General features: G+C 40.3%; 2 protein-coding genes across 2 annotated transcripts in view; one reads left to right on the forward strand and one right to left on the reverse strand.

The window, feature by feature from the left end:
- The window catches only part of NUP155 (nucleoporin 155), a 30,534-nt gene extending 22,307 nt beyond the window's left edge, over positions 1-8,227 (reverse strand). The window contains exons 1-12 of the mRNA XM_010725349.4: positions 7,916-8,227; positions 6,300-6,437; positions 5,863-5,959; positions 4,650-4,720; positions 3,686-3,778; positions 2,730-2,896; positions 2,234-2,339; positions 1,922-1,995; positions 1,529-1,620; positions 1,297-1,394; positions 726-878; positions 203-303 (exon numbers count right to left, since the gene is read on the reverse strand). Coding sequence (XP_010723651.1) covers positions 203-303; positions 726-878; positions 1,297-1,394; positions 1,529-1,620; positions 1,922-1,995; positions 2,234-2,339; positions 2,730-2,896; positions 3,686-3,778; positions 4,650-4,720; positions 5,863-5,959; positions 6,300-6,437; positions 7,916-8,051 — 1,326 coding nt within the window. The 5' untranslated portion in view covers positions 8,052-8,227. The remainder of the gene's footprint in view (positions 1-202; positions 304-725; positions 879-1,296; positions 1,395-1,528; positions 1,621-1,921; positions 1,996-2,233; positions 2,340-2,729; positions 2,897-3,685; positions 3,779-4,649; positions 4,721-5,862; positions 5,960-6,299; positions 6,438-7,915) is intronic.
- Positions 8,228-9,840: 1,613 nt separating this feature from the next.
- Positions 9,841-14,245, forward strand: part of WDR70 (WD repeat domain 70) — a 143,318-nt gene continuing 138,913 nt past the window's right edge. The window contains exons 1-4 of the mRNA XM_010725350.4: positions 9,841-9,925; positions 10,019-10,081; positions 10,268-10,351; positions 12,812-12,926. Coding sequence (XP_010723652.1) covers positions 9,901-9,925; positions 10,019-10,081; positions 10,268-10,351; positions 12,812-12,926 — 287 coding nt within the window. The 5' untranslated portion in view covers positions 9,841-9,900. The remainder of the gene's footprint in view (positions 9,926-10,018; positions 10,082-10,267; positions 10,352-12,811; positions 12,927-14,245) is intronic.

Raw genomic sequence — 14,245 nt, forward strand, 5'->3', positions numbered from 1 at the left:
AGGAATCTACTAAACTTTTCTTTAATACATGTTTTCAATTTAAAGCATATTAATTGGTAGCTTTATAAGCATTTCCAAACACTTCATGTAAGCTTTTCTGCAAACTACCCATTTTTGATAAATTAAGTAGATACTATTCAAGTTACCAGTAAGAAAAAAAAATTACATGAAATCAAAATTACATGAAAGTTTACTTTACTACCTGTGTTTCCATCATTGGCTTTTGAAAAGGAAAAGAATCATGATTGATACACCACAGGATGTCATTATCCTCATTTTCTGAAGCAGCCATCAGCAAGACCCCTATAAAGAACAAGGACATTAAGGTTGTGCTAGAAGCATTAAACATGCATTAAATTTATTGTTTATGTGACAAAAATCAATTAGACAATTTGAACAGCACATATTATTTCTTGATTTTCTGTGTCGTAGGATTAGCTGGTCACTATCAACAGCATCTTATCATTTACCCTGAAAGGTTCAAACAGAAATGAGCCTCAAGTAGGTAGAAAACACTTCATGAGATGTTTAAAGAGAACCGAGGTGAAAAAATACCTGAAAATTACTTCAGGGATAAAATCAGTACGCATGATTGAAAGGGACAACAATACAGAAACATGTCCTCCCCTTCCTTCCTGATACAAAAGAGTACAATAGTGACTGTCACAGAAAAAAAAAAAATAAAAAAAACCCTACTACTCTTCTGACTTGCGTCTACTGTTTACCTTTGCAATAAAGAGCTCTGTGAACCTTCGATGGTTTCTCTACATTAGAAGATGCTGAAAACCCAGGAGGCAAACGGACATGTACCAAAGTTAACATAGAGGGACGAGCTGCTGGATGCTTAAATTGTGAGGTACTGAAGTACAGTCGGACACCTAAACCAAAGGAAAAGAAAGTCAACTCCAGGCAATCTGATATAACTAATTTTATTAGCAGCAACACCACTTTAGACAGAAAGTACATGCAAATTTCAGACATACATGAAATTCTGTAGTTATTACCACACTTTTTGTTAAAATACAGGTTCACCAAGGTTTTTAACTCAAGCTCTGCCACCAATTTCATGAATTACTTCTCTCAAACCACTTTCTGCTGGCTGTCTTGGATATAAACAGTGGATAATAATTGTCTGACCAGATTATGCTTGCATCAAATATCAAAACAACTTGTTAACATAACTTGATATACCAGAATGAAATGCTCAGTGAAAAGGAAAACATCTATCAATTTTGTTTAACTGTGCAGATGACACTTATCAGTTAAAAAGCGGAGTAACTAGCATTTCCTTCTTACCTGCATGTGTGATTGCAAGTAGTTGACAGTCTATGGATTCAGAATTTTCAATCACTGCTATTTGAACAATAGGCTTAAATACAGAACGATCTATTGTTCTGGAAAACAAAACCAAAAAACCATTGTACTCTCTCAATCCAAAGAAACAAGAAAAAAAACATTCTTCAAAAAATACACTGTGAAACTTAGCCTTACAGGAAATCTCTTTACAGTATACCTACTACATATATACCTGGCAATGCTTCCAGCAGCAGAAACAATAGCGTTTTGTGAAAGAGAAGTAACTCGTGCCATTCCTTGACCATCTTGACCCAAATCATAAACCTGCAAGTTAATAGTAGAGTGTAGTGATCTAAAGTTGAATTTACTCTTACAGCTTCCTGTATTAGGAAGTAACTAGAAAGCCATTTTTATCCCATTATCATGTTTCAATATATCCGTGGGAAAGATCAACAGGCTGCTTTTCCTCAGAATGAAGTATTTTAGCAAACCGTTTGTTAGAGAAAAATGAAATGCTCAGACAGAAATACAGAGAATTTCCAAGTACTGAAGAAAACTTTTAAAAAAATAATAATTATGTACACATTTATAACATATCACACAGCTATTAGAGTAAGTAACATACTTGCAGGACTCCTTTTTCTGACCGGGTATATAAGATATTTCGAGAGTTGTCAATGGCAATTTGAACTACAGGATCTTGACAGTGGGGAAAGAAAAAGGAGAAGTAACAAATTAACAACTGACTTGGTGAAAACAAGTTTAATAGAATAAATGCTACAGAATAACCAAAAAAATAATTAAGTGCAAGTTAATAAAAATAAGAGTCCTGGAGGACTCTTACAGGATTTAAAAAGTCAAACTGTTTCACATAACGAAAAGAAATCTACAATAAAATTATTTAACAATTGTGGAAATCTTTAGCATCAGTACCTACCATCTTCTGAGAACGTGAACTGCAGCAACGAAGGAATAAGGAAAGACAGTGTGCTCTTTGAATGATTGATTTTCCTACATCGCTGACTAAACCAGCCTGCCTCAGCCTGCAATTTAAAAAAGACGATGTTGAAAAAAAACGAAGAACAAAAGAAAAAACAGACTAAAAGCTATACTAAGAAGGCAGTAAAATTACAAGTGTGAAAGCAAGAAAAAATCTAAATACACACCATTAATTTCAGAATGTATTACTTAATTGAAAGCACTAAGTGATTACGAAAACAAAAATTAATGTGAAAGGGGTGCAGATTATCATTGTCTCAACTATGTGAGATTGACCAAAGCTGTATTGTTATTTTTTGTATAAGAACTCAGAGCTGCTGTTCAATTAAACCATGTAACACAACGATAAAAGAAGAAAGACAGTAGACTTCACATGTTTTAGAGAGTCTCTACCCCAGAACCATTAAAAAATAAAAAATAAAGCCCTTAATCACCTGGTAAGCTACTTCATATAAGCAGCCGTCCTTTCCAGCCAGAAAGATTCGTCCACTATCAGTGGATGTTACTGAAGAAATGTAAGTGTTGTCAGTAGGAAGTGAATAGAGAGGATCTGGTAAAAGCTGCATTCCACCAGACAAACTGTCATTGAGTGATCCAGTACCTTAAATAAACAAGAACTCTTTAGCGTTTAGTTTTTAAGTTCTATAAACGGTATAGATTGTATAAACATCAGACCTGTAATTAGAAACATTTCAAAAACACATGAAAAATTACAGGAAATTTTGTAATTAATAAAAAAAATCTGTAATAGCTATTATTCAAGATGAACCACAGCGTAATGAATCTTGTTTTTAAAATAAAACAAACTCACTGCACACATTTCTAAGAAAGGAAATATCATTATCTACTCGAAATCCCAACAATTCTGAATCAAATTTCTGCATATCACTTTCACTGGAAAAAACTATAGAAAGGGAACAAAGGATTCTTATTCTCTCATTTTCTCAACACTTTTTTTTTTTTTTAATTAATGTATATATATCATTAAAATGGCATCAGGTTCCTTTTTTTCTGTGGTTCGAAACAAATGACAACTAGATTAACAAACTGCATTCATTGCCTTTTTATCTTGATTCATGCCTATCTCTTCTTCCCCTCACAAAGTTTAATTAACAGGAATATCTGTTTCAAATGCTCTTTTCACATTAAACAAGTGAAAAGTACTACTCTACGGTCCTACGTCAGTCCGGGATCCAGAAGGTACTCACCCTATAAAAATGAAATTATTGTACTTTGTCTGTAACAAATTTAAAAATCAGCAAAAGTGTGGTCTTGTTTTTAGATTTAATCTGTTATTGATAACATAGCCACTGCGTACTTGTATAACTGTTAATGCACAACCAGTTCTTTAATTTACATAAATGGAGAAATATAAAAAAGAGACAACTACCTGCTTGTGTATTTGCACAGCTGAGCCCTAAGATCACAATATCCACAGGGGTTGCCAGAACGAGTAAGTGTCGTACATGAGGCTGAAATATACCTAAAGAAGGAAAGAAAATCAAATTTTACTTTGCAGTCAAGCTCGCAAAACTCAGAATGATTGTATCTACCATATTGATGAGATCAATGCAGCAGATGATTAAAGGTAACAGTCACTTCTGAGGGAACTGGGGCTGATTAGTCTGGAGAAGAGGAAGCTGAAGGGAGACTTCACTGCTCTCTTCCAATACCTGAAAGGTGCTTACAGCGAGAGCTGGGTTGGTCTCAAGTCGTGCCAGAGGAGGCTCAGGTTGGATATCAGGAAAAACTTGTTTACAGAAAGGGTTATTAAGCACTGGAATAGGCTCCCCAGGGAGGTGGTTGAGTCATCATCCCTGGATGTGTTTAAAAACCATTTGGATGTGGTGCTCAGGGACATGACTTAGCGAAGGGTTGTTAGTTAGAGAGAAAAGCTAGAAAAGTCTAGAGCTATAAAGGAGTAATAGTCAGCTGTTCAGCTTCTACTTCATGAAATACAAGAACTTAAAAATATTTTTTTCTTAAAAACACTTTTTTTCTTTATTAACTAGGATTCTTTTAAAAAGCTACTTTAACGTCTATTTAAATGTTATGTCACATTATTAGGTATCAAATGAACTGTGAGCACTAGAAATCAGAATCTCTAGGAAGTTATTGTGGCAATGTATTAACAAATGGTAGTACAACACAAGATTTCTTCCAAGCTCATCAGTGTGATTGTTAAACTAAACATTAATTTTCACTTGTAATTTATTACATCATGTTTCTAAAAACAAAACAATTTATCTTGCATATATACAAGTAAAACATAGATTTTTACAGAACTACATACAAAAAACATATATAGAAGACTAGTTGCTATTTAAGTCTAATTGCTATCATATACATCTTACCTCCTTTTGGCTTTACAAGACCCACTGCAAGTATAGTTTCACTAAGGCCATCAAAATAAGTCAGATCTCCACTGTTAACAAAACAGGAAAAAAAACCCACACAATTGCATAAGTCATGTCAGATATCACATAGTAGCGGAGTAAACAATATCAGATACCCATATTTTAGAATTCTTAATACTTCTTTCAACATTTTGAATACATATTATAATGTTTGGAAGACATCTTCCCCCTTCTGCTTTGGGTGAAAACAGATCCAGCAGAACAGAATGACAAATCTCTCTAACAGAAAATTTTAAACCTGAAACCAAACTGCACTATTTCATGGTTTTGGTTTTAGTTAATTCACACAGTCCACTCTGAATTACATTAACAAGCATCTGTAACAACAAGTAACATCTAGAGAAAGGAACATATCTTTTTTGTATCAAAAAATACCTAACAAAAAAAGTCCCAACCTCCTCCCTAGCAACTTAACACCATAAAGAATTCTATTACCTGGTAAATAGTTAATTAACGTGCTTTATACTCTATGACACAGTGCAAACGTAAGGGGAGGAGTAATGTGAGGATAAAACAAAACTCAACAAATTCTATAAAGAAATTCCTCTTAATATTCATACATATATAAAACCCACAAGAAAATGAGCAAAAAAAAAATCTGACAAATCTGGATTTTAAAAACTGCCATTTGAAATGGTTATTAAATTAGTTTCAATTTTATGCATCCCTCAAAGAAGTTATGCAGAAAAGCTTCCATCACACAACCTTAAAAATAATTAAGACTATACAGTCAAACTACTATCCTAAATAACCACTGACCACTATACTTACCCAATCTACTTAGAAGAGTCAGGCAATTAATATGCTTTTTCAACTTTTTTACTTTCTTTGGCATAATCAAAGCCCAGCACATATAAAACAGGATTTATAGGATATCATTTAATGCTGAACTCTAAGAACAGGCGCTTTAAGTAGTTCTTAGTACTTTAAGTAGCTCTTTCATCTCTAGATAATTTGCCAACATTTTAATTCTTAAAACTCCTTCAACACTTACTACTCAGAAGTTTTAGTAAAAACTAAAATAAATCAAGGTAACTTCAATAGAACAGCACACCTCTGCATTGTAAGTAAGCAATCTCCAACCATAACAATTGCTTAGTTAAGATATAATTATCAACATTATATAATCCAGAACATGTTCTCAACATACCCATCTTCATAGTTCCACATAAAAATGTCACTGTCAATTGTTAGCCAAGCTCTGCTGATTTCTGGAAATACTCCCATCATACAATTGCACTGCATATCTGAAGTACTACTGATGTAAGGACTAAATGTGTTCAGACCAGCCAAGGCAATCTCCTTTGTAATATTAAAAAAAAACCAAATCTGCTCTAGATAGAGCAGTACACAAACTATGTACCATAAACGCCTGAAGTTCCTCATACAGGAACTAATTCCACCAGCACCTCTATGCAAATTGACCTTATTACCACTTAGAGTCTTGAAATGAGAATATAAACAATATCAAAGTTCATAATAGGAGTCTGAAAGAAGTATTAGAGAAAAAATGATTATAAAAATGTAGAAGTTCAATACTAGTACTATTACATACAAAACCCAACACATTATTTTTCATCAGGATACGTCCAAATTGCTCCACTAGCTCTGGGGGAAGTGGGACTCTGCGAACCGAGCTGATCTCTGGAAGATTAGGTATAGACAGCAAGCCTGGACCTTGCAAAGGATAATCCATATCTGTCATGCCAGAAACAGTAGGGCTACCTGCAATTAAGAACAACAAAAATTAGTGTTCCTATAAAGAATTGGATGTTTTCACACACACAAAGAAAATTCTCTATTTTCCTCGATTTTTTTTTCCTAATCTGTGAAAATAAATCTGAAAAGAGATTTACAAACTAACTCCTAGAATAATTCATCTGTACCCCAGGCTACTTTTTATGCTATTTTCTCCGTGATCTTCTCTTGTCCTTTTTTCATTATATGACCTGGCAATAAATGTCATGTGAATAAGCCAGGAACATCTCCATTCATCTAGAAAAAGTGTATTCTTAGCTCTTATCATAAAGCTAAACTTCCCAAACCTCTATATGATCTTATGTAATGCAACTCTCTGATGACACAGGCAGCTACACTTTGGCTATGCACTGATACTTTTATCTGAGGGCATCCTGACACCCACTGGATGCACACTGATCAGATCACCTACACTTCTACAGTGCCTCCTTACTGCTCACTTATATAGATGGACGGTTGTACAGAGTAGGAAATGCTGCTGTGACGTTTCAAAAAGGACAAAGCAAGTGCTTGAGAAGAGCTACACCCTAAATCTTAACTAGGAAAGGCTGTTCTGGAAGTAATGCCTCCTATTTTGTTGGCCAACAACGTAAGCAGATGTTGGAGTACGGCAGCAGACACTGAACCCTCCTGCCAATATTCCATTACATTTTCTTGCCTGTGACAGATGGCAGCAGAGGGGGAGTCCGAAAAAATGGCATCTGACATGGATGTGCATAGGAAGCAAAGATGTGTTACTGAATTTCTCCATGCCAAAAAATGGCACCCACTGACATCCCTCGTTGCTGAATGTCTGTGGTGACCAAACAGTGGGTGTGAGCACAGGAAAATGTTTCAGCAGCAGTGGTGGCTGCGGGTAACCTCTGCTGGTGCAGATTGTGGCATGCAGGTTCATTTTCACGACTGGTGAAAATACATAGCTAATGATGACAACTGTGTTGACAAATAATGTTTTGTAGCTAGGAATTTGCCCTATCAAATAGTGTTATTTTGCTCTATGTAATTCTCGCATTTTCCTTTAATCAAAAAGGAGGTATGTCTTTCAGAGCAATCTAACTACATGTGACATGTGGCTACTGAGAAATCAAAGTCATTCAAAGCAGCCTGAGAGAAAAAGTGAGACTGCCCGTGCTTCCAGGATGCCGCTGGATGCCTGGCAATACCAGGAACACCGCGCAGTGGAAACCAAACGCCCAAATCCGTTCTGGGGGAACAGGACCGAGGAGCGGCACACGTCCGCTTCCCACACTTCGCTGTCTCTATTACAGCCCCGCGGGGCCCGGCCGCGACTGATCCATCCCCGCTACCGCCGGGGCCTTAAGGGGCCATGGTGGCCCGGGGCGGGAGGTGGAGCCCGGGCTCACGAGGCTGCCCCGCGAAGGGCAGCGGGAGGGGAAGCGAGAGCGGGGCGGCTGAGGCGACGCACGCGAAGGGGCGCTGCTCACCGGGCGCGGGCACGGCCAGCAGCTCGGACAGGTCCGGGTAGCATCGATCGTCTTGGATCTGTCGGTCGATGATGCGGCCCGCGATCTCCAGCGCCTCGTGCCCGGCGGGCACCGCGGGGCTGATGGCGGCAGGCATGGCGGCGGCGGGGCCGAGCGGAGGCGGCGGGGCCGAGCGGGCGGCGGCGGTGCCGGAGAGCGGCGGCGGGGCTGGGGGGCGGCACCGCCCCCGCGCACACGGATAGTCGGCGCGAACCCGCCGCTCCGCACCCCGCCAAATCCCGGCAGGCCCCGCGCAGCTGACGCAGTTCCGCCTTCCGGAACTCCGAGGCGGAGGAGGGTGGGGCTGCGGCGGTGGGGATGGGCGTGTCATGGCGGGGCGCCGCGTGTCGGAGCGGCGTTCAAAGTGTCCGCGGAGGAGCCGTGCTCGCGGCTGGCGGATTCTGTGTGTGCGGTTCTGTCGCTGGCTCTTCGGAGGCCCTCAGCGACAGCCGTGCGTGTTGTGAGGCAGAAGATGAAAGTATTCTATTATGTTCCCAGTGCACTTATTAAGAGAAATAAGACTCTCAACCCGCTGAAGTTGAAATGGAAAGTTTTATTAGTATCAGTTATGAATTCCTTTTGCTAAACTAAAAATGCAGGTTCTAAAAGTAATGTGTTCATGGCTATCGCTGAACAAACTAACGCGTGTCAGTGTGGAACAAAAAAGCACAGGCCTCTCTACATAGGCATACATGCAGACTGAGCTGAAGCGCAGGAGCAGAAGTCATCTTAATGCTGCAGTGGTCGTGTTTATGATGAGGGATTTATAAAATCCGGGTTTGCCCATCCGTGTCACTGAAATGCAGTGTGCTGGCTTGGCTCAGGGCTCTGCTAAGGGCTGTGTGCTGTCTGGACACAGCATGAAATGTACAGCTGTTAGTGTTAAACAGAGGGCTGCGAAGATGGTTGGAGGGTCCATAAGGCAAGTGTTGGGACCTCTGGACTACTCTCAGACATTGGGTTTGCACTATGAGTGGTGCTGCGTGGAGCCAGAGTTGTATCAGTGATCCTCGCAGGTCCATCTAACTCAGGATACGCAGTATTTGTGAGCATGGTAGCTGCTCTCTGCATAACTGAAATGCTTCCAACCTTGGAAACTGGAGAAGCTGGCCTTTGTGGGACGAGCCCGTTTTTTATACATCACATTTAGTGTCCTGATCCATCAGAAGAGGGGTGGCCAGCAGGGACAGGGAGGTGATTGTCCCCCTCTCGTCTGCTGTTGTGAGGCCCTATCTGGAATACTGTGTCCAAGTGTGGAGCCCTCAGTACAAAAAGGACAGGGAGTTGTTGGAGAGGGTCTAGAGGAGGGCCACAAAGATGATCAGGGGACTGGAGCACCTCCCCTACGAAGACAGGCTGAGGGAGCTGGGCTTGTTCAGCCTGGAGAAAAGAAGGCTGCGGGGTGACCTCACTGCAGCATTTCAATACCAAAAGGGAGCCTACCAAGAGGAGGGGAATCAACTCTTTAAACGGGTAGATAACTGCAGGACAAAAGGAAATGGTTTTGAGGGAGGGAAAATTTAGGTTGGATGTCAGGGGGAAGTTATGTACAGAGAGAGTGGTGAGGTGCTGGAACAGGCTGCCCAGAAAGGTTGTGGATGCCCCGTCCCTGGAGGTGTTCAAGGCCAGGTTGGATGGGGCCCTGGGCAGCCTGGTCTAGTATTAAATGTGGAGGCTGGTGGCCCTGCCTGTGGCAGGGGGGTTGGAGATTCATGATCCTTGAGGTCCCTTCCAACCCTGGCCATTCTGTGATTCTATGATGCTGATCACAACAGCTCTCTGGCTCCAGGACCATTCCGAACGACTTGGTGACTGACAGAACGTCTGGCTCAGGCCAACGACGCGTAAAAGACTCCGTCCGCCCTGCGAGGCAGTGCCGGCGGCTGCGTCTTTCTCCGCCCCGCTGCTTCCTGCCGCGGCTGTTGTGGTTCCGGGCCGGCCGCAGCATGGAGCAGCCGGCTACTGAGGCTGGTGTGTGCCGGGCCGGGCCGGGCCGGGCCGGACTGGACTTAGCCTTGTCGTCTCTCGCTGACCGCCGTTATTTTCTCCCTCTTTTCTTTGCAGATGCTGAGATGCAGACGGGACACGACCCGCAGCTAGCGGCCACCATGGGCTTCTCGGGCTTCGGTGCGTTGCGGTGCGCGACGGGGAGTGACTGATGGAAGCCGGGGCGTCGCTGCGGCCGGCGGCCCTCGGCGAGGGGGCTCGGGCGGGAGACGGGCGGCGGGCCTGGCGACTCACACTTCCCTGACGGCCCGCACCGGCCCTCACCGGGGCGAGCCGCGCTGACTGTCCCCTTGTCTGCGTTTCTAGGGAAGAAGGCTCGGACTTTCGATCTCGAAGCCATGTTTGAGCAGACGAGGAGAACTGCCGTGGAAAGGAGCAGGAAGGTCTTGGGTAAGGAACGTGTGAGCAGTTAGCTAGTGTGTTTTAAAACGCGTTTTGTTCTTTTCCGTTGGAGTGATGTTTCGGTGGCTCAGACTGGTTGTTTAGGGAACGAACTAGCGCAGCTGTGCTGCAGGAAGGCAATCTTGAACACGGTGGAGATGAGTAAATAGGAAAAATTACTCTTTTACGTATGTTGTCAGAGTGTGTGAGGGATCAGCGACTGCAGAATTCCTGCTGTGAGGTGTTAGACAGCGACCCGGGAAGAAAGCTGAATTTAAATATAAGACTCATCATAGGATCATAGAATTGTTTGAGTTGGAACAGATCTTTAAAGGTCAAACAGTCCAACTCCCCTCCTGCAAAGAACAGGGACGCCTACTACTAGGTCACAGTGCTCAGATCCTGGTCCAGCCTTGTCTTGAATGTCCCCAGGGATGTGGCATCACCACCTCCCTGGGCAGCCTGTTCTGGTGCCTCACTGCCTTTGCTGTAAAAAAGCTTTTTTCTTATGTCCAATGTCTACCTTCTTTTAGTTTGAAATCAATTCCCCGAGTCCTATTACAACAGACGCTCCTGAAAGAGTCTATTAACTTAGACTATTGTTTTTATTTTGAAAGGGAACTTGATTCAGAGAGCTTTAATTTAGACATGCAGAATAATAGGGAAATGTTTTCTGTGACGTACAGCGAGTTACACAGCAGCTCACAATTTTTTCTGTTTTATATTGTGCTGGGAATGGGTGGCCTGAGAGAAGGTGATGAGAGTTTTGTTTTCCTTCTCATATCCAAACAAACACTATTCCAAATATGGAAGACGCTAATATTCTAGAATTCTTTTTGCCATTCCAGAGACCTGTGCTTTCTGCTTCCAGTTAGCATGTGCAGAAAATGGAGTGGATTTTTGTTGTTGTTCTGTTTTTGTTTTGGTTTTGTTTTTTTTTCTTTGTGTTACTGATATGATTATGGTTGAGCAGCTTATAGCTGAGATAAAGTTTTATTTTCTCTCTGAAGTGTTTCAGTTTATGAAGATAGTAGTCTGTAAGTCCTCCATCAGGAAACTGCGATTTTGATGGAAGAATGAGATCAGTGCAGTGTTGGTTGTTCTTTATTGTTTGATTCTACATGGAATCATTCTGGTTCACCTCTGTGGATGCTTGTTGACGTTACAGACTTTAAGACATTGTGAAATTCAGGTACACAAGGGACTCCAGGATTTAATTTGAACCCTTTTCTGTACTAACTAAATCAGAATACAGTAATATTTATTTTATGTTGAAAACTCTTTCAGATTCAATTCTTTACATCAAACTATGATCTCTTTTGGGAGACCGTCTCCTAGTTAAAAATTAGAAGAGAAATTTAGTAAACTAATTCAAGGAAGTGTAATGTTTTCAAGTCAAGATATTTTGAACTGGAGCTGACATCTTTTCTTCTCTGTTGTCCTCTAAGAAGGATTTCTAGAATTTTCCCCATAAAGAAAACATAGCGTATAATTGATTACAAGTTTAGTCATTTTACTAAAAAGGACAAAGCTGTGTATGTAATTCAGCTTTTTTATTTTTAATTTGGTACTGTGAACTTTTTTCAGTTTTCGTAAAGTACACTACTGACTTCTAACTTTGAAATAATTGTGACAATCTCTTTTGAAAACAGCTCTTCTCCTTCAGCTGGGAATTAGGAGAACTAAAATAATGTGTCATCTGAATCTGAGTCTTTTAGTTGTTTCTTTTTCTCTTTTGGAGGAAAATGTTTCTTTGCATTGTGAGCAAAAAAGAAAATTTTGTTTCTCATATAGAAGGAGAGGTTTGTTTATTTTTTTTCTTCTTTACTTTATAGAAGTTATTTTAGCATTCTTTGAAATAGATTAGCTGTATCTCACTCCTAGAATTATGGTAGCTTTATCTGTTCCTGTATCTTAACCCCACCATGCTGTATAAGATTCCTAATTCAACTTCGAAATGGAAGGTTCTGTTTGATTTTGCTTTGCTATTCTACTGGAATTCTTTTTCAATAAGTGAAATGAAATTAAATAAAAAGATAACCAAATGTAATTTATGGGAAATAAGTTCTTTGCACCTGTGATAACTTCAGTTCTAACTCAGTTTCCTGCTATGAAAATTTTAAGAGCTCTCTGAAGTGATTCGTGATACTATTTTAATATAACATTGAAAATGTTGAAATATTGGCATTGTTGTATGAAGCTTTCCAACTACTGACAAATATGATCAATTATGCAAGCTAATAACTGGAAGTTTTTTGGATTTTTTTTTTGTTTTTCTGAGTGAGCTTTATGGTAGCAATGGAAATTTAATTATTTGAAAAAGTAACAAAGCCATTTTCAGGTGAAATGCTTTACTTACTGTTATTTTTTCAAATAACTTGTATAAGTCTTAAAATGAAGATAATTGTTTCACTGTCCTCAGTAGAACTCTAAATTATGTTATTTGTCATTTCTATGCTCTTCATTCAGAGGCTCGTGAAAGAGAGCAGGAGGAACAGGCTGAAAAAGAATTTAAAAGTTCATGTGCTGATCCATCAGCTTCAGTCTCAAGTGCAACGGGATCTGGGTCCACATTAAAGCCAAGGTACTTATTTAGTTATGATTGGAAGTGTCATTTAACAGCTTTCTTATCTGAAGGAATTTTTGTTGTTGTCTTTTGTGGCTTCTTTTTGGGGGAGAGAAGGATGGGGTGCATGAGCATTGCTTAACTTCTTTGGATGTGTCTGTGCTATCTTAAGTATAAAATATGTTTGTTTTTTTTTCTCTGCTTTCTTGGATGTCTCAATACTTGTGAACATTGTATATAGTTAATAGTAAATTTTATGGTCTCCCTATCTTGTTTGGCATATTTGAAAAAAATGTTATCTGTATTTTTTTTCTTGTTGCTTTTTGTTTGACAAGATATAAGCAAGTACAGTTAATACAGACTCTGACTTAATGACTGGCTATTATTCTCAGTTGCATATAATTGTTCATGCTTGCAACAAAATAGAGTAGATATGGAGACTTAAGTATGCACACTATATGGAAGGTAGTAAGTAACCTAAGTGGTAAGGTTGAAGAAGTATTTTTGTTTGACTACAGTCTGAAATTTATTCCAAAACTTCTTAAAGTTTGCTTGTCTGTGACAGATAGCAAATGCTACTGCTCTGGCAGCATGCTTGAATTCTTAAATGTTGTGTAATAAAAAATAGCTAAGCATAATGGAGGCCGCATTACTCCATTGTGTGACAGGGATTGAGATCAGTGTTCTGTAAATAAGTAGTTTTTAGTATCTTTTTTGTATCGAAGTCTTATAATCCAGCAATACTTTGATAGATCTGTGCACATCTTGTAACTGAATTGTATGTGGTAGAATCACAGAGTCATAGAATGGCTTGGGTTGGAAGGGACTTTGAAGACCATCATTAGATGGTCCAACCCCCATGCTGCAGGAGGAGTTCCTTTATCAGGTATTAGATCAGGCTGCCTGGGGCCCGGTCAAGTCTGGCCTTGAGCAAGTCCAGGAGTGGGGTATCTACAACTTGTTTGGGCAGCCTGTTTGAGTGCTTAGCCACACTCATAACATCTAAACCACACTCATAAATCTAACCATTCCTCCTTGTCCTGTTACTATATGCCTGTGTAAAAAGTCAGTCTCCCTCTGATTTATAGGTTCTCTTTACAGGAAGGCTGCAATGAGGTTTCCTCAAAGTTTTCTCTTATTCGGACTGAACAATCGCATTGTTCAGCCTTTCTTTGTAGGAGAGGTGCTCCAGTTGTCTGATCATCCTTGTGGCCCTCCTCTAGACCTGTTCCAACAGCTCCGTGTCTTTCTTGTGCTGGGGGACCCAGCTTTGGATACTGTATTGCAGGTGGTGCCTCACGAGTTCAGAGCAGAGTGGGATGATCACCTCCCTCTCT

Source organism: Meleagris gallopavo, chromosome Z (assembly GCF_905368555.1).
Source record: "Meleagris gallopavo chromosome Z, MGAL_WU_HG_1.1, whole genome shotgun sequence".
NCBI classification, from domain to species: Eukaryota; Metazoa; Chordata; class Aves; order Galliformes; family Phasianidae; genus Meleagris; species Meleagris gallopavo.